Source organism: Gopherus evgoodei, chromosome 13 (assembly GCF_007399415.2).
Source record: "Gopherus evgoodei ecotype Sinaloan lineage chromosome 13, rGopEvg1_v1.p, whole genome shotgun sequence".
Taxonomy (NCBI): domain Eukaryota; kingdom Metazoa; phylum Chordata; order Testudines; family Testudinidae; genus Gopherus; species Gopherus evgoodei.
Window position 1 is genome coordinate 32,839,576 of NC_044334.1, and position 22,423 is coordinate 32,861,998.

At 50.0% G+C, this 22,423-nt stretch overlaps 1 protein-coding gene across 10 annotated transcripts; it reads right to left on the minus strand.

Moving 5' to 3' along the window:
• Positions 1 to 2,419: 2,419 nt before the first annotated feature.
• On the minus strand, positions 2,420 to 22,422 carry LOC115660741 (zinc finger protein 154-like). 10 transcript variants are annotated; one of them, XM_030582398.1, is made up of 12 exons: positions 22,075 to 22,126; positions 21,999 to 22,014; positions 21,558 to 21,581; positions 18,868 to 18,954; positions 17,069 to 17,290; positions 16,400 to 16,422; positions 14,949 to 15,064; positions 14,663 to 14,695; positions 13,679 to 13,783; positions 11,240 to 11,328; positions 10,383 to 10,509; positions 2,420 to 4,502 (listed from the first exon to the last, which is right to left on the minus strand). In XM_030582398.1, exons 5-12 carry the CDS (start codon positions 17,282 to 17,284, stop codon positions 3,457 to 3,459), a joined length of 1,755 nt encoding a protein of 584 aa, XP_030438258.1. In that variant the 5' UTR covers positions 17,285 to 17,290; positions 18,868 to 18,954; positions 21,558 to 21,581; positions 21,999 to 22,014; positions 22,075 to 22,126; the 3' UTR covers positions 2,420 to 3,456. The 10 variants fall into 10 exon arrangements, with proteins under 10 accessions (XP_030438258.1, XP_030438256.1, XP_030438257.1 ...); XM_030582396.1 differs by having other exon boundaries at positions 21,550 to 21,581; XM_030582397.1 differs by having other exon boundaries at positions 21,554 to 21,581; positions 22,075 to 22,108.
• Between the last annotated feature and the right edge of the window lies 1 nt (position 22,423).

A 22,423-nucleotide genomic window follows, 5' to 3' on the forward strand; every position in this document is an offset into this window, starting at 1 on the left:
TTAGGGGAGAACCTTCTGGTTTGAAAAACAGAGAAGAGTTGAACTGTGACAATCTTTCTTTCAAGCAGATTTTTTTGAAGTAGCAGGAAAATCTGGTGTCTTTAGCGTTTTTGTTTCTTTATGATAAACACAATACAGTTACAATTTCTTGGAAGTGTTTTGTGAGTCTATAGACGGGAGAGGTTCTTCTTTGTCTTGCTAGAGAATTATTTAAGAAGCTGGACTCCTTTCTGCTGTGAGTCTTTTCAACAGTATGAGGGACAAATGCTTTCCAGACTCTGGGTCTGTTGGGGAGATGGTTTTTTTTTTGTTTTTTTTTTTGGGGTGGTGGTGGTTGGTAATTTACCTAGATTTCAGTAAGACATTTGACACGGTTCCACATGCAGAATTATTAGTCAAATTGGAAAAGATGGGGATCAATATGAGAATTGAAAGGTGGATAAGGAACTGGTTAAAGGGGAGACTACAACGGGTCATACTGAAGGGTGAACTGTCAGGCTGGAAGGAGGTTACTAGTGGAGTTCCTCAAGGATCGGTTTTGGGACCAGTCTTATTTAACCTTTTTATTACTGACCTTGGCACAAATAGCGGGAATGTGCTAATAAAGTTCGCAGATGACACGAAGCTGGGGCGTATTGCTAACACGGAGAAGGACCGGAATATCATACAGGAAGATCTGGACGACCTTGTAAACTGGAGTAATAGTAATAGGATGAAATTTAATAGTGAAAAGTGCAAGGTCATGCACTTAGGGATTAATAATAAAAACTTTAGATATAGATTGGGGATGCATCAGTTGGAAGCAATAGAGGAGGAGAAGGACCTTGGGGTATTGGTAGATCACAGGATGACTATGAGCCGCCAATGTGATATGGCCATTAAAAAAGCTAATGCGGTTTTAGGATGCATTAGGCGAAGTATTTCCAGCAAAGATAAGGAGGTGTTAGTACCGTTATATAAGGTGCTGGTGAGACCTGAAATACTGTGTGAAGTTCTGGTCTCCCATGTTTAAGAAGGATGAATTCAAACTGGAACAGGTTCAGAGGCGGGCTATTAGGATGATCCGAGGAATGGAAAACCTGTCATATGAAAAGAGACTCAAAGAGCTTGGCTTGTTTAGTCTAGCCAAAAGAAGGCTGAGGCGGGATATGCTTGCTCTTTATAAATATATCAGAGGGATTAATATTAGGGAGGAAGAGGAATTATTTAAGCTTAGTACCAATGTAGACACAAGAACGAATGGGTATAAACTGGACACTAGGAAGTTTAGACTTGAAATTAGACAAAGGTTTCTAACCATTAGAGGAGTGAAATTCTGGAACAGCCTTCCAAGGGTAGTAGTGGGGGCAAAAGACATATCTGACTTTAACACTAAGCTTGATAAGTTTATGGAAGGGATGGCATGATGGGATAGCTTAATTTTGGCAACTGATCTTTGATTATCAGCAGATAAGTATGCCCAGTGGTTGGTGATGGGATGTTGGATGGGATGGGATCTGAGTTACTGCAGAGAATTCTTTCCTGAGTGCTAGCTGGTGAGTCTTGCCCACATGCTCAGGGTTTAGCTGATTGCCATATTTGGGGTCAGGAAGGAATTTTTCTCCAGGGCAGATTGACAGAGGCCCTGGAGGTTTTTCGCCTTCCCCTGCAGTGTGGGGCATGGGTCACTTGCTGGTGGATTCTCTGCAGCTTGAGGTCTTCAGACCACAATTTGAAGACTTCAATAACTCAGGTATAGGTTAGGGGTTTGTTACAGAAGTGGATGGGTAGGGTTCTGTGGCCTGCTTTGTGCAGGGGGTCGGACTAGATGATCACATTGGTTCCTTCTGACCCTAGAATCTATGAATCTATAAGGGACTGGACACAGGGCTGGATCACAATCTTTGTTTGTTACCAGAGCTGGAGACTGTATTCAAAAATAGCTGTTTTTCTGCAGCTATTTGATTTCCAGCACTGATTTTGTACACATTTTCAACACCTACAAAGAATAAATTCAACAAAAAGCCCACTTCTATTTCCTCAACATCTGCATCAAGAAGGGCAGCATTCCCTGTAACATAGGATTAGCTAGGAGAGATCTTTTGTTGGGCCTGGGGTACATATCATTTGGGAACCAAATACATTGGCATTTTGTCTAGTTCAAAATCACCTAATGTGGAATTCTATCCCCAGATCATCTGAGATAATATAGACTTCAACAATTGAACTACACGGTGATCATATGCACTTCCCTCAGGTACTTGGAGTTCTGCTGTTGTTAACCATTTCTGAGTGGAGAATCACTGCTGTTTCTTTGTTAGCATGTCCAGTAAATTGGAGAGTTCTCTCCTGTTGACAGAACTGCACTTGAACTTTCTCCACGTCATCATGGAGGGATGGGGGAAAAGCAAAGCTGAAATCATAAATGAGGACTTTAGCAAATGGTCATTTGTCTTCAATTCTCCAATAAATCTGAGCTACATCTTATCAAACTGAACTAATATCCAACTGGATGACCAAACAGTCTTCAGGAAAGATAGAAACCCACATCACAGAGAGACAGAATACATGACAATGGAAGTGTCAAGTGAAATTCCAGAGCAAGACAAGAGATCCTCCCATCACATACTACTCTGATCCATTCAAACCTGCTTCACTCAGCGCTATCTCAATAGTCAGTTATGTAATTTACAACATTTTTAATATCCTAGTATCCCCATAATGAGGGACAAAAGAGCTACCTTGTAAGAAGTGGCTTTACCAATAGACGGAACCTGGGATTTAAACTCCTAATGATCAGACTGTGTTTGGGATCCATTTGAATTCCCCTTCCAGGTCTTTGACACTTACATCTGCACTCATAGTGACTCTGATATAGGATTAAAGAAGTCAAACCATCATGTCCAAGCACAGGCAACGGAGAATGCTTCATCACATGACACTTTGAAAAGTGGATGGATAGAATGTGATGAAGATAAACTCTGCCTGGCTCAGACAAAAGGTAAGTTCTGCAGTGATGGGGAAGGAGGGAATCTCTGAGTCGCCCTGTATCCTTCTGGTGTCGCAGAGGCTGAAATGACATTTTTTTTCCTGCCTCTGCTCCTCTTCATTTAGATATAATTTGAAAAATTCCCAATAGAACTGCTCTTCAGCACAACCCAGAGCAATGGGAGAACAACTGGCAATCTGAATCACTGGTGACTCTAACAATAACTTTGTAATAGGAGGAATGGTATAAATGTGAAGTTCCCTGGCTCTTGATAGGAAGGGCACACTCGAATTACTCATGAGACAATGGAATTGGTAGAAAGGACAAACTGGTCTACCTCAAAACAGGGCAAACTGTAAAAAGGCAAAAATGGGCCATTCATCTGGACAAGTTAAGGGATAATGGTGCTGCAAACAGTTCAAACAGCTTCAAAAGTTACTGTGTGGGAACCAGGAAAATTATTAAAGAAAAAGAAAGTACTGATAGCCCTAGAGGTTTTTATAGTGTTGATCTCCCTGACAGATTCTCTGATGGGTAACATGAGTTGAGAGCCAAGAGAAGGTTTTCCCACACTCACTGCATTGATAGGGCCTCTCCCCTGTGTGGATTCTCTGATGAGTAAAAAGGTTTGAGCTGCGATTGAAGGTTTTCCCACACTCACTGCATTGATAGGGCCTCTCCCCTGTGTGGATTCTCTGATGCTCAGAGAGGGTTGAGCTGCTAGTGAAACTTTTCCTACAGTCACTGCATTCATAGGGCCTCTCCCCCGTGTGGATTCTCCGATGCCTAATAAGGTGTGAGCTGTGATTGAAGGTTTTCCCGCACACACTGCATTCAAAGAGCCTCTCCCCGGTGTGGATTTTGTGATGTTCAGAAAGGGCTGAACTCTTAGTGAAGCTTTTCCCACAATCATTGCATTTATAGGCCCTCTCTCTTGTGTGGATTATCTGATGCCTAATAAGGTGCGAGCTGCGATTGAAGCTTTTCCCACACTCATTGCATTCATAGGGCCTCTCCCCTCTGTGAATTCTCAGATGGCGAAAAAAGCCTGATCTGTGAGTGAAGTTTTTCCCACACTCACTGCATTCATAGGGCCTCTCCCCTGTGTGGATTCTCTGATGTTCAGAAAGGGATGAGCTCTTAGTGAAGCATTTCCCACACTCACGGCATTCAAAGGGCCTTTCTCCTGTGTGGATTCTTTGATGCTTTATAAGGACTGAGTAGTCATATAAATTCTTCCCACCTTCAATGCATGTATTTTTTCTCTTTCCCGTGAGGATTTCCTGCTGTATTGTGGTTTCGTTGAGGTCTGTCCAAGTTCCCTGACAGGAAATACATTTACCCACTTTCTTGCCTGGATGGTTTCCCTGCTCTCTTTCTGATCTGTGCTGAATCTCACAGGAGTTTCCCGGCTCATGACTCTTGGACACATTCCTTTTCAATCTCTGCGATAATACTCTGTGTTTATCCACTTGCTCAACATTTCCCTGCTGAGAATTCTGCTCCTCTTTCTCACACACCATTGTGTCACCTGCTGTGATAGAGACAGAAACTTCAGACAGGGATGGAAAGGGGAAGGCCAAACCAAAACAAGTCCTGGAGAGAGGTCAAATAAAAATCAGGAACTAAACTCCCCCAAACTCTGCCCCCAAATGTTGTAGTAGGATTTTATGTTTCTTCTGATTTAGAATGAAGGATAATGAATAATTCTGTACCTTGTATTAAATGTATTGGTGTATGATCTGAGCACATCCTGCCAGACACCCTTTCTGAGTAACAGAAAGGAATGGCCAAATGGGCCAATGGGTAGAGATACATCAGTCAGAATCTGTGTCTGGACTGATTTCAAGGCAGTAACAGACCTTTGAGGGTCATCAATTTGTTGCAGGTTTAGCATTTTAAAATAAGTAAAAGAATGCCATGGCTGTTTTCTTTTGCATTGCAATTTGATGTTCCTGTTCAAAATGTTGTGTGTAAATTAATTCTGTTTTGTGTGTGAATGAGAAATGTGTGTGTTAAGAGAGAAGTGTGAAGGCCATCACTGAACCAGATGTACGAGGGAGGAAGCGGCAACAGATGCAAGGGCACCAGGAGGCTGCAACACGTCCCTATTGAAATGCCAGAGGGCGGCTGATTGATGACTTTAAAGATGAGACAGGCACCTATCAATGGGGACAAAATAGCTGTGATCAAACCCAACATGGGAGAACTCCCTGAGGAACTACTTAATGAAAGATCAAGATAAAGGATGAAAAGGACAATTTAAGAAAACAAGCACTCGTCAAACAATTCATTACAACATGACAGTGCAAAACTCATTGGTCCCAATGAAGGAAAATCAGTATATAACCAGGGTGCCTTGCCATGAAACTTTGGGTTCATTCTGCCAAGACTTCCCCAGAGGATTGTGTTGCAACCGACGGAACCCGGCTCCTCCTACCCATGATCAAACTAGCTGGCCACTAGGTTGATCCAGACTATGGACTGGTAACTATAACATCGATTGGCTGGACAGCATGTGTGTGTGTGTGGGGGGGGTGTGTGATTGAATGCCTATGCTAATTGTACCTTCAATAAATGCGGCATATTGCCTTTTCCCCTGAAAAAGATCCCATGTGCTTCTTATAAGCATAACAGGGTAACACCCACAGGGTAGCTAGCTAGCACATCTTGGCAGGACTGTTAAATTAAGTTGTTCATCAAGACACACCTGGTTGACAATGGACCACGGGAGAAGCCCATCTACACTGAGTGGACTGTCATGTACTCTGTCATGTGGACTGTCTGGAATCTAGGTAATGGCTTCCTGCAATGACTGAGGGAAATTGGGAATGAACATGTGACTTGCACATGTGACTCCAAACTCCACCTTGCTGCTGTTATTTTCCACAGTAATAACAATGGGATGCCCTTCACATTGCAAAAGTATAAAAGGCCCTGGAAACACCTCCATTTTGTCTTCAATCCTGCTTCTTACCTCTGGGGGAACTTTGCTACAAACTGAAGCTCTGAACAAACGACTGAATGACCCATCCCAGCTGTAGATGTACTCCAGAGACTTGACTTAAGCCAACAGTTTATTCCATCACTGCTACAAGCCTGAACCAAGAACTTTGCCATTACTGGATGTAATTGATTCCCTTAGCCAATTTTAACTCTCCTCTTTCTTTCTTTTATGAATAAACCTTTAGATATTAGATACTAAAGGACTGGCACCAGCATGATTTTTGGGTAAGATTTAAGTTGTATATTGACCTGGGAGTGGCTGGCCCTTTGGGATCAGAAGAAACTATCATTTAAAGACACTGGTTGTAAAGAACCACTTATCTCTGAATCCAGTGTTTTTGGTGGTGTTATAAGAACCAGAGTGCCTGAGAAAACTGTCTATGTTTTCTTGTTAGCCAGTGTGGTGAAACAGGAGTTTACTTTTGTGGCTGGTTTGGTCTATCTTATAAAAGAACAGGAGTACTTGTGGCACCTAAGAAACTAACAAATTTATTTGAGCATAAGCTTTCGTGGCCTACAGCTCACTTTATCGGATGCATGCTTATGCTCAAATAAATGTGTTAGTCTCTTAGGTGCCACAAGTACTCCTCTTCTTTTTGCGGATATAGACTAACACGGCTGCTACTCTGAAACTTATAGAAGAATAACCACCAGTTTGGGGTTGTGTTTGCCCTATTTCTCAGCAGTTCATCCTGAATTTGGCATCCTTAGTTGTGACCCGCTAAGGCTTGGTGACAGGGTGCCAAGGGAGGGGGTTGGGTCATGGATTTACAGGGACTTAGGTGACACAACCTTCATACAGTCGCCCTTGGGACCGCTCTCTTTAGGGTATGCCTAAGGTGCATCAGGAAGTCAGCTGCCTTCCAGGCTGAGTCTCACACTAGTGCATTAAAAATGGCTGTGGAGACATTGCTTTGATGTTAGGGCTCCGCTTGGAGTTCAGACCATCCAGCCCACCCACCCCCCTCAACCCCTGGCTTTAGAACCCAAGCTACAAACCAACCGCCTACACCGTTATTTGTAGTGAGTCAGCATGGACTCTGGCTGGGAGGCAGCTTCCAGACACAGTGCAGACATACCCTTAATGAGTGACATGATCGCTTTAGCTTTTTCCAAGGGTGAACCCCGGTTCCCCTTAGAACCATAGAGTTAAAAGGAGCACAAAGGTCATCTAGTCTAACCCCCTGCCAAGGTGCAGGATTTGCTGTGACTAAACCAGACTCCTTTTGAAAACCTCCAGTGAATAACCTTCCACCACCACCGTAGGTGTCTGTTCCATTGTCCTACGGTTCTTCCAGTTAGGAAATTGTTCCTGAGATTTAATCTAAATCTGCTGTGTTGTAGTTTGCACCCCCTCTTCTGGTCCTGCACTCTGTGACAAGAGAGAAGAACAGTTCTCCATCCTTTGTATGGCAGCCTGTAGCAGGGAAGATCAGCAGGGACCACAACCCGCCCGTTGGGCTACAGATCCAGGAAAGCCACATCCACCCCTCCGGAAGATGAGGGGTGGAACAGGAAGCAGAAGTACAACAGGGGGCCCTGCAGCTCAGTTGGGCTGGAGCTGCCAAGGGAGATAGACGCTTGTCACCTGCTGCCAGAGTGGGACACTGAGGACCCACTAGGGCTGCCACCAGAGGACTGGCCAAAGTTCCCAGGGTCACCAGCCAGTGAAGGTGCCAATGAGCTGATGGGGCTGCCACAAACCACCGACCTGGGGAAATGGAGGCCAGAGGTACCAAACCCTGGGGATTGTAGGAGGTAGCCCTGGGAAACTAGACCATCGTCTGGCTGAGTGTTGGCCTGACACTAAGTAAGGGTGTCGTGGGTGGATCCCTCCTGATCCAGTGGCAGATTATACTGCCACTGTTAGGACCCGGAGCTGGGACCCAGTGGAGTCAGGTGGACCAGGGTCCCCCTACCTCCTGCCACTCCACCTTTGGCCAGGAGGCCTGTGTTGGTCGACCGGCCACCCAGCAAGGACGCTAGACTGTGTGGTGCTTGGCCTAGGCAAAGCCCCTAATTGTTTGCTCCCCCACCTTGCCTGAGGGCCTGGGCTTGGAGTCTTTGCAGCTCTGCCCTGAGACAGACCAGGAGGGATAGCCACACACGCTCACAAAGCCTTTTGAGTATTTGAAGATCACTGTTATATCCCCCCCATTAACTCATTTCCAAACTAAACACACTCAGTTCCATCAGCCTTTGCTCACTGGTTTGCGTTCCACCCTTTTGATCATCTTTGTCACTTGCCTCTGGATTCTTTCCAGTTTCTCTACATCCTGTCTAGTCACTGGTGACCAAAACTGGACGCAGGACTCTCCCTGAGGCCTAACCAGTACTGAGCAGAGCAGTACTATCACCACCTGTGATTTGCATGTTATGCTTCTCTTAATGCATTTGCTTCTTTTTGCATTACCATCACGCTGTTGACTTCATGTTGAGGTTGTGATCCACCACAACTCCCAGATCCTTCTCAGTGGTGCTGCTGCCATGCCAGTTATCCTCCAGTCAGGATTTGTGCATTGGGTTTTTCTTCCCGAAGTGCAGCACCTTACACTTGTCTTTGTTCAATTTCATTGGTGTCTACAGCCCAGGTCACCAATTGATCACAATCCCTTTCAAGTTTTGCTCTATCTTCCAAAGTGTTGACAACCCCCACCCCCCCCCAGCTTAATGTCGTCTGCAAATTTGATCAGTATGCTCTCTCTTCCTACATCCAGGTCGTTAATGAAGATGTTAAATAGCAACAGACCCAAAACAGATCCCTGTGACACCCCATTTGAGAAATCCCTCCAATCAGACATCATTCCAATAATAGTTATTCTTTGCTTGTGGTTGTGTAACCAATTATATATCCACTTAATGGGAGCTCTGTTGGGCCTGCATTTCTCCAGCTTACTCATGGGACTGTGTCAAAAGCCTTTTTGAAATCCAGGTCTATTTTAGCCACCAAACCAGTTAACCTATCAAAGGATATCAGGCTGGTTTGTCATGCTATGTTCTTAGTAAATCCATGCTGCCTGCTACCAATTACCCCTTCATCCTCCGGGTATTCGCAAACTGAATGTTTTATACACTGCTCTAGTAGCTTCCCTGGTACTGAGGTCACGCTGACTAGGCTCCAGCTTCTCCTTTTTCCCCTTTGTAAAGATGGGCACTATGTTAACCCTTCTCCAGTCTTCTGGGACCTCTTCTGTCATCTGAGTTTGCAAATATTGCCAGAGGCTCTGAGATTCCATCAGCTAATTCTGGGCTGAACAGCAAGAAAGGAGGTGGGGGCTAGTTTGGGGGATAAAGAGCTTTGTTATCAACATTTCAGCTGTTGAGCTTGAGCTGATGGCTAGCCATCCACAAGGAGTCATCAGAGGGAGGTGGAGGTTTCAGTTTGGACAGAAGGAGACAGGTCTGGAGTAGAGCGGTAGATCTGTGATTCATCAGCATACGGACAGTAGCTGAATTTGTGTTTGGGGGTGAGATTTCCCAGAGATAAAGTGCAGCGGAAGTGACCAAGGACTGAGCCCTGTAGAATCCCCACGGAAGAGTGGAGTGGGGGTGAGGACGATCTTCCTAAGAAAATGCTGAAGAAGTGGTTACAGAGGTAGGAGGAGAACCAGGAAGCAGACAAGATGTCAAGAAGACGACCATGGTCAGTGGTATTAAAGGCGGCTGACAGGGCAGGAAGAATAAGGATGGAGCACTGGTTCTGAGCTTTGCTTAGGGAGAGGTCATCAGAGACTATGGCAAAAGCATTCTCAGTGGAGGGCTCCAAATATCTGCCTCCCTGAAACCTTCCCTTCCCACTGCCACCAGACCCTTCTTGCTCCTTGGAGGAAACACTCCCCATCCCCTTCCCACTATCCTCAGTCTTTTCCACTTCCAAGGATCCCAGATCTCCCACCCAATCCTCCCCCTCCAACAGCACCACTGCTGGGACCTCCACCCCCTGTCTCCATTCCCAGGCTCCCACTTCAAACCACCACACTTCCTGTTCCCAGGAGATTCTGTCTCTGATTCCTCACCTCCTCTTACTTCCATGGTACCCATCCCTCCCTGATTCCCTCTAGTCTTCCACATACCTATCCCTTTCCTCCCACTACACTCAGCCTTCCCTACCTTGTGGCACCCCACAACCACTAGCTCCCATCATCTTCTCCCCTCCCATGCTCCCTGCACTGGGTCAGCTGTAGCTGGAACTGGATGGTGGAGGGAGGAGTTGGAGTAACTTGGCAGAGGTGTGACTGTGATATGAAGGAAGGTGCATGTGAACCCTGAGGGACCTAGTCTGCCCCATTTCAAGGCACTCAGTGGGCTGTTGCTGAGACAGGGCACAGCAGAGGTGGCATTGTGGGGGTGGTGTGACCCTTAACTCTTCATTTCCCCTTCCAAGAACGGAGGGGACGGGAATCCTTACCCAGCGAGGTCACATTCTCATAGTTCTCCTGCATGACGTCTCTGCAGAGGGCTCTTTGACGGGGGTCCAGCAGAGCCCACTCTTCCCTAGTGAAATACACAGCCACCTCCTCGAAGGTCACCGGCCCCTGAAAGAGCAAGAGCCCCCCACTCACAACCTACTGCCCCACTCACAGCCCCACTATTCATGGGGGAGAGGAGCCAATCAAATGGAAGCTCTGGCAGGCTCACAGTCAGCAGGGTCCCACCCCCACCCTGCTCAGAGCAGCCAGGAGGCAAAACAGGAGGGGAGGCAGAGATCCCCTCACCCCCACAGCAGACAGGGGGGGAAGGGTCTTCTCATCCATCACACACCTACAAGCCAGAGGCTGATGCGGGGGATGGGGCCCCCAGCAGGCTCCAGGGTCACTTCCCAGCAGGCATCCCAACAGGCTTCCCCCAGTGTCAGCAGCTGGAAGGAAGGGGAGGGGTTATCTACTCTAGGCCCAACTGGTGGGGAACCTCTCACCCCTCCTTCGAATCTCCTAGCAGCCTCTAGCTAGTAGGTTCATGTTCTTGCACTGGGAATCTGATACATTTCCCCAGCACTGTCCAGTGTTTCCACACCAGCCGCATTCTACAAATAGGGTAATTTCCTCCCCCAAACCCGATAGGTCTGTTCTCGGAATCCAGGACTTGGGTTAAACAATTCCCAGCAAGTTTGTCACAGGCCTTGTCCCCCTCCCTTTCTCCACCCTGGGTACTTCCTGCCCCCATCCCACCTCCACACTGAGCTCCCCCAAAGATCCAAGGCCCTCAGTATTTCCTGCCCCTCTCCCTCCAGCAGGAACCCACTAGCAACCCTGCAATAATCCCTACCTGGACTGGTTCCACTACAGCCAGTTCCCTTCCCTGGCCCCTGGGAGGCTGGGACAATCTGAAGCCAAAGGTGGGCGTTACTCTGCCGCCTGTCAGGGTGAGAAGAGTGGACAGGGAAGATTTCAGAAGGACCTTTAGTTCCTGTCACATGATCTTCCCTGGCTCTTTCCCTGCACAAGATGTTTCTGACTCACATGCTGGGAAAACATTTCATCACTTTATCATAGCCCAGACCCGGCCCTACCCACCAGTGCTAAACCCATTGTGCTAGTCTTAAAACCCTGAGGGCAACTCCCCCAACAGTGGGGACCAGGCGGAGACAGGGACAGACAAAGTCTGCCCAGTGTAGGTGCAGTAAATTAAATGAAGTTTGCTGTTGATAGCTGGAAGGCATGGTCAGTAGAGACAAATAGTGGACCATGAAGTGGGGCTCACTTCCATTTTATGTATTATGTTCCTCACCCTCATGCTTCAGGGTTTAATCCACAACTGCTAGGGGTCAGGAAGGGATTTTTTGCCCCCCTATGTATTTTTAGAGCGTTTTTTTATCTCTTTCCTCTGAAGCTTCAGGAATGGCCACAGAAGAAGACAGGATATTGGGCAGCGTGGATCTCTCTCTCTCTCTCTCTTTGTGCTCCCATGCTCAGAGTCTAACTGATCATTATAGGTGGGATGGGGAAGAAATTTTCCCCCTGGGTCAGGTTGTAGGTGACCTGGGGGTTTTTCCATCTTCCTCTGCAGTGTGGGGTGTGGAGCACTCACTAGGCTCACTCAGAAATATCTCACTTAACCATTTCCCTGCCACTGCAGGGGTCTGGGGCACTGGGGCACCTCGGTCCCTCCTATTTTCTGCCTGGGGCATATAACAGTCTAGTCTCCTGTGGACTGCAAGAGTTTGGTCTCACTCCAGTTGTTGGGTTTAGTGGGCAGGTGCTGGGGGGTTGGCAGCCAGTGCTAGACAGGAGGTCAGACCAGATGATCCAGTGGTTCCTTCTGGCCTTAGACTTTATGACTCTGACTGGATGTGGGAAGGTTTGGGAGCTTATGACCTTCCCACCTCCTACTTATTTCTCCTTCATTTTCTGTCTTCTCTTTCCCCCCCTCCCCTCCCTCTGCCTGGGAGACTTAGTGACCAACGATCCTTGGGTTCCTTTGCTCTCCTGCAATCGCTGACAGCACTCAATGCCAGTTTGCATCAAAACTTTCTGCTTCGTCCCCATTTCTACTAACCACTGCAGGGGTTTCAGTCTCACTGGCTGGGATACAGGCAATGAAAGGGTTGCTGTGCACAGCTGCAAACTGCCTCGTTTCACAGCTGTGATAAGTAAGCAAGTACCACTTATTGGAAGCCAAATCTTTTCTGATCCCTGTACATTTACTATAAAAGTAAGAATACAATATGTATTCGTGCTGAGTCTATATATAACTTGTGTATTTCAAGAGGCTGACAGAGAACACTGACCACAATGAACAGGGGAGTGCAGGAGTGGGGGAGTGAGATTTTCTTTGCTCTAGATCATAATGAAACACTCAACATCTCACAGCCTCCTGACTGCCTTTCCTGAGCCCCCGGGGGTCGCAAACCACCAGCTGAGAAACACCAGCCTAGATCACTCCTTTGTATTGGCATTGACTATGCATGGGAAGAGAGTGCTACATGGTGCCCAGACAAAGCGTGAATGAACCCAGTGCAATGGCATATATGGACCAACCCTGGGAACTGTTAATTCCAGTAACACCCATGTTTTGAACTCTCTGCCTTACTTCACTATAAAAAGAAGATAAAAGTTCATAAGATCTTACAATACCCTATAGCAACAAGTTGATGAAAAGTAGGTTCAATTCTTTTCAGCCATGAATGTCATGCACAGCTGCAAGATGACCAATGACAGAAAATTAAATTAGTCCAAACAAAAGGGGGCTAATGATGTCGTTCAGGGCCAGTACTAAGCTCTATGGTTGGTAAACAAGAAAATGTGGCAACAAAGTTACCTAGGCCAAATCTGGCCTTAGGGACATGGATTTAATTAGTAAACAAAATAATAAAAAATTAACTATGCCACCTACTTTTATTCCTTTTCGGACTTTTAAAAAGAGATGGGGGGGAGAAATCATCTCCCACCTCACACCTGACATGGCAACACTGCTACTAAACTGACATATTTCCTTTCTGAGAGGCTTTGTTTTCATTATATTTTAATTTGGGTTCCCTCCACTTTCTCCTCATGATGCACGTTCATTAGTTTTCACTTCATTTTGACCATAGTTCTATCCTGTTTCTCAGAAAGGCTCTAAGGGCTTGTCAGTTAAAATATGTTCCAAAGAGACCCATTGCTCCTGTGATTAGTGACTTTCTTAAAGTCTCTCAGTGCTTGTACGTTAAACTAGTTTTCTAAGAGGAGCCCTCTTTTTAAGAGCAGGATCAGTAATGAAACTTACCCTCTTTCCCACAAGCCACTGCCTCTGTGCCTTTACTGTCTGGTGCAAGACCTTCAAATAATTCTGCTGAGGATGTTTCCCAGAAATTAATCATCATCGGGATGGCTAGGAATGTATTGGGAGAAAAAAAAAATGAAGATTCTATCTTAAATGAATAAAATCATTCCAAGAAATATAAATTAATGTAAGGCATAACGTAAGCATAAAAAAAAGTTTAGAGCAAAAAGTTAATTAAAAGAACCAAACAAACGTTGCATTCTTAAAGTAGTGCAGGTTATGCAAATATATATGTATATTGAATTGCTGTTTTAACCAAATTAGATGCTAAAATTAGATGCTGTTTTATTTATTTAAAGTGTAAAAATCAGCTACAACCTGTGTCACAAGAGGTAAATAGTGCACTAAAATAATTATAAGTTAAAAATGTGAATACATTATCAATTTAAAATGTTACAACAAAAAAAGTCTGTATTTAAAAAAAAAATTCTAACTATACTAACAAACTTTCAAATAAATATGTTTAAAAAAAACTCAGCCTTTGTATTTTTTTTTTTTTAAAAGTATCAAGCAGCCACTCAAACACAGGAAAATTGTCAAAGACCTCAGTGGTCTTTAAAAAAAAAGCTTTAAAATCAGACTATGTAAACTTAATTAAAAACATAATTAATATTACTGCAATTAAAACTGCAAAATAAAATCCTTAAAATTAATGTAGTCACTTAAAAATGCAATAATTAAAGAAAGCAAAGGCAAAAAAAAAAATGAGTACTAAAAAAACCTGCAAAACACTTTAAATGCTTATGTGACATTGTTAAGCTAAAATATTTAAGAGACAAGTCAGTTGAAAATATAGTGGTGCAAGAACAAAGTAACATCCCTTCCCATTGTTACACAGCTTCCAGGTGCTGGAGGCTGCGATCCCCTGTCATTAACATGGTTATTGGTCTGAAATCTCCCCATGGCCAGTCAGAGACAGACACGTACCTGTGTCGCTCCCCAGCCCCCGTCGCAGCATCTCTAGGGGAAGGAGAAGATGGGAGAGGTGAGAATTCAGGCCCCCGCATTAGATGGTGACAGAGATCAGAGGCCAATAACGCAGCCACTGCAGACAGAGCCAGACCCACAGGGCTGCTCCATGGGGAAGGGCGACTCGCTGAGCTGGGCTGTGAGATGGAGCCGAGGATCAGTGACATCACTAGAGTCCCCAACTCCTCCCGAGGGCCGGGGTCACTCTAACCAGAGGAGACGCCACCCCCAGACTCCAATTCACCTTTGAATCCCAGCAGCACCTCCTGCAGCATGGCACTTTTCAGAGAGAAATCGCTGAGTCTCTTCTCCAGCTCCGCAAACGACAGCTCTAGCTTCCGAAACGTCCCGTCCTCCCTGCTGGGGAAAGGAGGGGTGAGAAATAGGCCTGAGCCCCGACTCTGAGCCCAGCAACCTCCAAACTCCAGGAAACCTGGATCTGAGCTTTGTAGCCTGAGATGGTCATTGTTATGGTGAGTCACCTCAGCCCTGTGCTCCCCAGAGAGACAGGAAATGGGAAGACACTAGAGCAAGGAACGGAGACATTGTTCAGGAGCTTTCTCAGGGACGCTCTGGTTCTGTGGGGGGCAGAGCCACCCCCTACGCTGGTTTACTGCAGTAACAAGGGCCACCAGCACTGAGATTATGTGGAAAGGGAAGAGACACAGATCAAAGAGTGGGCAGATCCTACATGCTGACAGTGGCCACAGACAGAGCTCAGGGCTCCAGCAGGGAATGAACCTGGGCCCTTAAACACCAAAACCCTCAAGCCCTTCAGCTGAAGCAGTAACCCTGGGCTGTCCAGCTCTTTTGGCAGAGAGGGCCACATTGCCCTGTCCGTTACAGCCAGTGGCCAGGGCATCAGGTTAGGACTCTGTGCCCTGCTCCATTCACAGCAGAACACCCACTGCTCTCCATGGGACACCCACGTACAAGAAACAAGGGGAGAATCTGCCCTTTGTAGCAGAAATAAAATTTTAGTTCTTAATTTGCTAAGTCTTTGCCTGTAACACTCAGTGTCACTCAGGAGGAAAACAGCTCCTTCCCGGACACCCTGTAGGGCCCTGCTGGTTCTTCCCTGTGTTTCCCTGCCTTTCCCACCCTCCTTTCTCCATTTCTCTCCTGCTTCCTTGTCATTGTGTCTCTCCTCTGTTCTCCCCTCAATACAGCAACCCCCTATTCCCACCCCACAAAGGTTTCACTCCTGCCCTCTCCCTGATCCACCTGCTCAGGTGATCACCAGGGAACGTTCAATGTTGACATCGAAGTGTCGCCATTTCAGTTGACACCCCGATGACATTAACAGGGGACAGAAGAGTTCACGCTCTCTGAGCTACGGCTTCAGGCTGCTGGCAGCCCCAGCAAGGCAACACTGCCTCTGTTTACACTGGGGAGGTGCTGAAGGCCACCAACTCACTTTAACAAATGTGAAAGCTGAGATTCTGCGTCCTCGAAATACATGATGCAGCCACATCAGTCCAGGAGGCAGGCTTGGTCTGTCCCATCTGCCCTGTGTCTAGCAGCCCTGCTGTGACCTCATTAGCGATCAGACAGTAACCGGCTCCTCTCCTACCTGAGTCAGCCACTAGGGGAGCCAGAATCACACGCTCCAAGGGCAGGGGGCAGCTTACTATTCAGTGCAGTTATCAAACTTAACGGCCCATGAGGGGGAGCGAAATGGAGCCCAGGACTTACCTGCCCCCAGTGCTCCCAGCACCCTAAAGAGGGAGAGAAAGAGGAGGCCGTCAGGGGGAGTATACCTGTGTGGGGAGGCCTGATGCTCTGCAGGGGTCACCACTAAGGCCTCAGGCAGTAGGGGAATTTCAGGTTTACATTCCCAGAGCAGCGGCCCGCCTCCTCCCTGCCACCCCGGGACTTTCCCCTATGCAGCCCCAACAATCCCTGTGGGCAGGTCGCCACTGCAAGAATCTTCTCCCCGGGCACTTTACAGGCAGAAAATATTTCTCTGCATTGAGAATCGAATTCCGTCCAGTCCTGAGAGACCCAGAAGACCCCTGGCCCCACTAAAACCATTAACCTGCCGTGAGAGGGTCCTTGGGCCTGGCCTGGGACCTCAGCATGGTGGGGGAAGGGATTTCACCCTCCAAGTGCAAATGCAGAGTCATTTCCAGGAGAGAAGGTCTTGGGGCTGCAGCATCCAGGACTCCCAGGACCCACCCCTGGTGCCACTGCCAGACTCACAGTGTGACCTTGGGCAGGGCTCTGCCCCTTCCTCTGCCTCACTTTCCCCATTTGTCCCATAGGGATAATGCCCCCAACCCCACTCTGTAAAGTGCTTTGGGGTCCAGGGCTCAGAAGCACCTATAGAAACGCTGCGTATGATCATTGCAATGACAGCCTGACCTGCAGGGGTTGGCTCAGCTGCTGCTGCCCCTTCGCTCCTCCCCTCTCGCTGAGCAGGGAAATCTCCCAGGACAGGCTGCAGATGCCCTCATCCCTTCTCTGGACAATGGCTCTCTCTAGCTCTTCCAGCTGGGCCAGCAGCCGCTGCTCCTGCTCCTCCAAAAACCCTCGCAGCTCCTTCCACTTCCAGACGATCTTCTGCCTCTCGGCTGCCATCTGTTTCTGCAACAGGGAGAGGTCGGCTCAGTAACAGGTGAACATAGAACATAAGAACAGCCAGACTGGGTCAGACCAAAGGTTCATCTAGCCCAGTACCCTGTCTTCTGACAGTGGCCAATGCTAGGTGCCCCAGAGGGAATGAACAGAGCAGGGAATCATCAAGTGATCCATCCCCTGTCACCCATTCCCAGCTTCTGGCAAACAGAGGATAGGGACACCATCCCTGTCCATCCTGGCTCATAGCCACTAATAGACCTATCCTCCATAAACTCATCTAGTTCTTTTTTGATCCCTGTTAGTGTCTTGGCCTTCACAACATCCTCTGGCAAGGGGCTCCACAGCACTGTGTGTTTTGCGAAGAAATACTTCCTTTTGTTTGTTTTAAACATGCCGCCTATTTATTTCACTGGGTGACCCCTAGTTCTTGTGTTGTGTGGCAAAAGTAAATAAGGAAGTGTTATTTACTCCTCATAAGTCATGATTTTATAGACCACTACCCTATCCCCCCCCTTAGTTGTCTCTTGTCCAAGCTGAATAGTCTCAGGCTTTGTCTACACTGGCACTTCTCTCCTGCTGACAAACAGCAGCTACACTGTGCGCCTGTTAGCAGTACGGCTGTAGCGGCACAACCGTGTCGCTAAAAGCTGTAGCGTGTAGCCATGGCCTCAGTCTTATTAATCTCTCCTCATACGGAAGCTGTTCCGGACCCTTCATCATTTTTTTTGGCCTTCTCTGTGCCTTTTCCAATTCCAATGTTTTTTGTTTTTTTTGAGATCAGGCGACCAGATCTGCACACAGTATTCAAGATGTGAAGGTACCATGGATTTATATAGAGGCAACAGGACATTTTCTGTTTTATTGTCTATCCTTTTCCTAATGATTCCCAACATTCTGTTTGCTTTTTTGACTGCTGCTGCAGATTCAGTGGGTGTTTCCAGAGAACTATCCACAGTGACTCCAAAATCTCTTTCTTGAGTGGTAACAGCTCATTTAGACCCCATCATTTTATGTGTATTTGATATTATCTTTTCCAATGTGCATTACTTTGCATTTATCAACACTGAAATTCATCTGCTCGGTAACTGGGGAAAATCATAAATGCGCCTGGGGGCGGGTGGCAGAGTTATTTACCAGAACACGAGATCTCTTGCGGTGAGTGATGGGAAGTTCACTTATCCCAGGAAGGGAGGAGGGATCAGGGCCAGGGTGAGCTGTACATCACCAACAGGAGGGACACTTCTCCCCAAAACCTCATCAACTTGCACTGAGCCAAATCCTCCATCTCTGCAGCCCACATTTCATCTCCTTCCTCCCCATCTCCCCAGGAGCTAGAAAGGATCCCTGGTCACTGTGACATCCAGACAGCCTGTGGGTAGGGGCTCTGGGCTAACACAGACTGACCCTCTCCTGCCCAGCAGCCTCCTACATCCTAAGGGCATCGTGTCACCCCCATGTCTGACCCTGCCCTCTCCCTGGGCTCCAATGGGGATGGGTCCCTGGCTGAGGCTGGCAGGGTGGGCCCTGCATTCACCAGGTCATTCTTATGAAAACCTAAGTGGTGGGGGGCTCTGGGCACCTACCAGCAGCTCCTCGCTTTGCTGCTCCTCCTCGGCTTTGGCTGCTTCTCTCTCTTTTCCCAGAGAGGCCAGATGCTTTTGTGGTGCCTCCTGGAAGAAGCAGCGGAGGGAGGGTTAAAAACTGCTGCAAACCTCCCAGCTGCCAGATTTCAGGGCCTGTCCTGCCCTGCAGACGCCTGTGCAGGGTCCCTGGGACTCAGACTGAGGGGAGATGGTGAAACAGAGCAGCTTTTCCAGAGGAAACGCAGGGCCCCAGGCTGCAGTGACAGGGCTGCAACCCAACCCCCAGCTCCCCGGTGCCTCATCCACACCCCAAGCAGCCAACTTCAGACAGTCCCCCACTTTCCCCAGCTCCAGCCCTAGCCCCCAAAGCTCCTGCAGGGCCAGATCTGAACATGGAGCCCCCCCCCCCCCCAAACATCCCCAATCCCGAGCCCTGACCCCCCGCACACCCCAAACTCCCAGCTCCCCCACAGTCCGTCCCCGCTCAGCCCGGATCTCACACCCCAGAGCACCCCCCCGGCTCCCCCTCCCCTCGCTCCCGCGCCCAGCCTGGGCTCCCAGCTCTGCAGCCGAGCCGCGCTCCGGCCCTTCCTGGCCCGGCAGCTCCCGGGCTCCGTCGCCCCGGCCCCGCAGCAGGGGCTGCCCCGCTCCGGCCACTCGCCCCCCGCAGCCCCGCTCCGGCCGCGGGGAGTTCGGGGACCCCCCCGGGCAGGGAGCGAACCAGGTAGCCGGGCCCGGCCCCTCTCGGCAGGAGCGTGTCCGCCCCACGCGTGTCCCCGCCCGCCCGGGCCCTGCCCGCCCCGCGCTGCCCCCGGCCCCACCGCGCTGCCGAACTGGAGCAGCCCCCGCGCTGCGCTCCCGGCCCCGGCCATGGCCCCGCTGCCGGTGTAACGACAGAAACAGTGACCGCTCCAGATTCCCGACTTTGGCTGCACTGAGCATGCGCAGATGAATTGAGCATGCGCAGTAAACTTTGCTGTCGCCGCTGCCCTCATTTGTGCTTACGATTTGCTGCCTCCTCTTTGGGGGGGTTTAAAAGCACCAAGGGGGGGCAAATCGCAGCGGGGGGGGGGGGGCTGCCAGGATATGAGCAGGGGGCAAAAACTTACTGGCCAGGGGGGATCAAACTGCTGTAGGTAGCGGCGGGAGAGGGGCTGAAGGGGGAAAATCGGGGGTGGGGGTGGTAGCCGGGGTTAAGCCCGGGGGGGGAGACGCTGCCAGACCCTGTGCGGGAACAAACCCCCCGTTTAGGGAGGGGAACAGCGACCCCTGGGGATGAGCCATCCGCTGTGCTCGCAAATCTGGGGGTGTCGGGGGTTGTGGGGGGGGCAGAGGCTGTTTTCGTTCTGCACCCAGGACGCTGCATGTCAGCCCCGGAGCAGGCGGCGGGTTCCTGGGGCTGGGTCTTAAAGGCACAGACCTCCCAATTCCTACATTGTCAAAGCTCAGACCCCGCAGCTCCTCTCTGTCTCACACAAGTGCTGCAGGGCTGTTACTGCTCCAGCCAGGAGGCTGAATGCGGTGAAATATTGTACAGACGCCCCCTCCCTCCCTCAAACTCTGCCTCTCACGCTTTGACATTGTAAAAGTGTCTCTGTCAGTTTCTATGTCTATATGAAATCACTGCAGCTTCTTTCTCTTACACAACGTGCTGAGTTGCTAACTCCCTCCCAGAGCCCACATGTCTGCACCCCCTGCTATACCCCAGGTCAGAGCCTGCCCCCCTCACTCAAACACCCAGCCCAGTACAAGGGCACTGTTTACAACCCGGGAGCTGCCAGACAGGCACTGTCCAGCCCAGCCCTGTGCTGCCATCCTGCTTCTTCCCCTTCGGTGTGGGCCCATGCTGCACCATGCTACCCCCCCTGCCCAGCACCCCTCTGGTTCCCTACGCCCAGTGCCACACCACCCAGAGACCCCCCCACACACCCTGCCCAGCACCCCTCTGACTACCTACGCCCAGTGCCACACCACCCAGAGACCCCTCCACACACTCCTGCCCGGCACCCCTCTGACTCCCTACGCCCAGTGCCACACCACCCAGAGACCCCCCCACACACACCCCTGCCCAGCACCCCTCTGACTACCTATGCCCAGTGCCACACCACCCAGAGACCCCTCCACACACTCCTGCCCGGCACCCCTCTGACTCCCTACCCCCAGTGCCACACCACCCAGAGACCCCCCCCCCCACACCCTGCCCAGCACCCCTCTGACTACCTACGCCCAGTGCCACACCACCCAGAGACCCCCCCACACACACACCCCTGCCCAGCACCCCTCTGACTACCTATGCCCAGTGCCACACCACCCAGAGACCCCTCCACACACTCCTGCCCGGCACCCCTCTGACTCCCTACGCCCAGTGCCACACCACCCAGAGACCCCCACAAACCTCCATGCCCAGTTCCCTCCCAGACCACGCCCCCACCCAGTCAGAACCCCCCACAGATCCTCTCAATGCCCAGTCACCCCAGCTGAAGACCCCCCCAAAGCCCTTCCACAACTGCACAGTGCCCTGCACTTCCCCACCCAGAGCCCCCCACAGATCCCCTCACTGCCCCACCACCACAACTGCACAGTGCCCCGCACAGACACCCCACACTTCCCAGTGACACAACACACACAGATCTCCCCACGCCCCCACTGCCCAGCATTCCCCCAGACACACTAGAGACCTACCCACCCACATCCAGTGGTGAGCTGAAGCCGGTTCCCACAGCTCCAAGAACCAGTTGCTAAAATTAGACCTCCGTGGAGAACCGGTTGTTAAAGGGCCAGGAGGTGGGCAAAGAACTCCAGTTCGCAGGCTGGACCCAGGACTGGCGCTAGTGTTTTTAGTGCCCTAGGAACACGGCCATTTCGCCGCCCTGCGCGCTGGGCCGCGGCTCTGCTGGAGCTGCCGGCTGTGCCTGCGGGAGGTCCACCAGAGCCCCGGGAGCAGTGGACCTTCCGCAGGAATGCCTGTGGCAGCTCCACCGGAGCCGCCTGCAGCCCCCCCGGCAAAATGCCACCCCCCAATAATCCTGGCGCCGTTCTTATTTTATGTATGTGTGTGCGCATTTGCTCCCAGGATTCCCAGCCTGGCCCTTCCCCCGCTTCCCTCCGCTGCAGCGTGTTCAGCCGCCGGTGTAACGACAGAAACAGTGACCGCTCCAGATAAGTTGCAAAACGGGAGGGTTGCTCAAACTGACGTTACACCGGCAGCGGGGCCGTGGCGGGGCCGGGAGCGCAGCGCGGGGGCTGCTCCAGCCCTGCAGCCCGCGGGGCAGCGCGAGGTGGGCAGGGCCCTGGGGGGGCGGGGACACGCGTGGGGCGGACACGCTCCTGCCGGGGGGGGGGTCAAGGCTGGGGATTGGGGTGTTTGGGGGCGGTTATTACGTGGGGGTCACAAGCCCCCCAGCTCCGCCGCTCCCCGGGAAAGGGGGCGGGGCCTGAGAGGGGGCGGGGCCGGGGCAAAGGATGAGCGGGGGGGAGGGTCAGGCTGGCGTCTTTTACCTGGGCGGCAGGTTGGGAGATGTAGTTCCTATCGCTCCCCGGAGCGGAAGTGACGTCA

Excerpts from the sequence above, each read along its gene's own strand:
- LOC115660741 (XM_030582388.1), bottom strand. The coding sequence starts at position 19,739 with ATGGCCGGGGCCGGGAGCGCAGCGCGGGGGCTGCTCCAGTTCGGCAGC. Across the intron at positions 16,423-17,068 it reads AGCTGAGCCAACCCCTGCAG|GGTGCTGGGAGCACTGGGGG; the intron begins GTCAGGCTGTCA and ends CTCCCTCTTTAG. Across the intron at positions 10,510-11,239 it reads CTGTAGTGGAACCAGTCCAG|GGGCCGGTGACCTTCGAGGA; the intron begins GTAGGGATTATT and ends TTGCTCTTTCAG.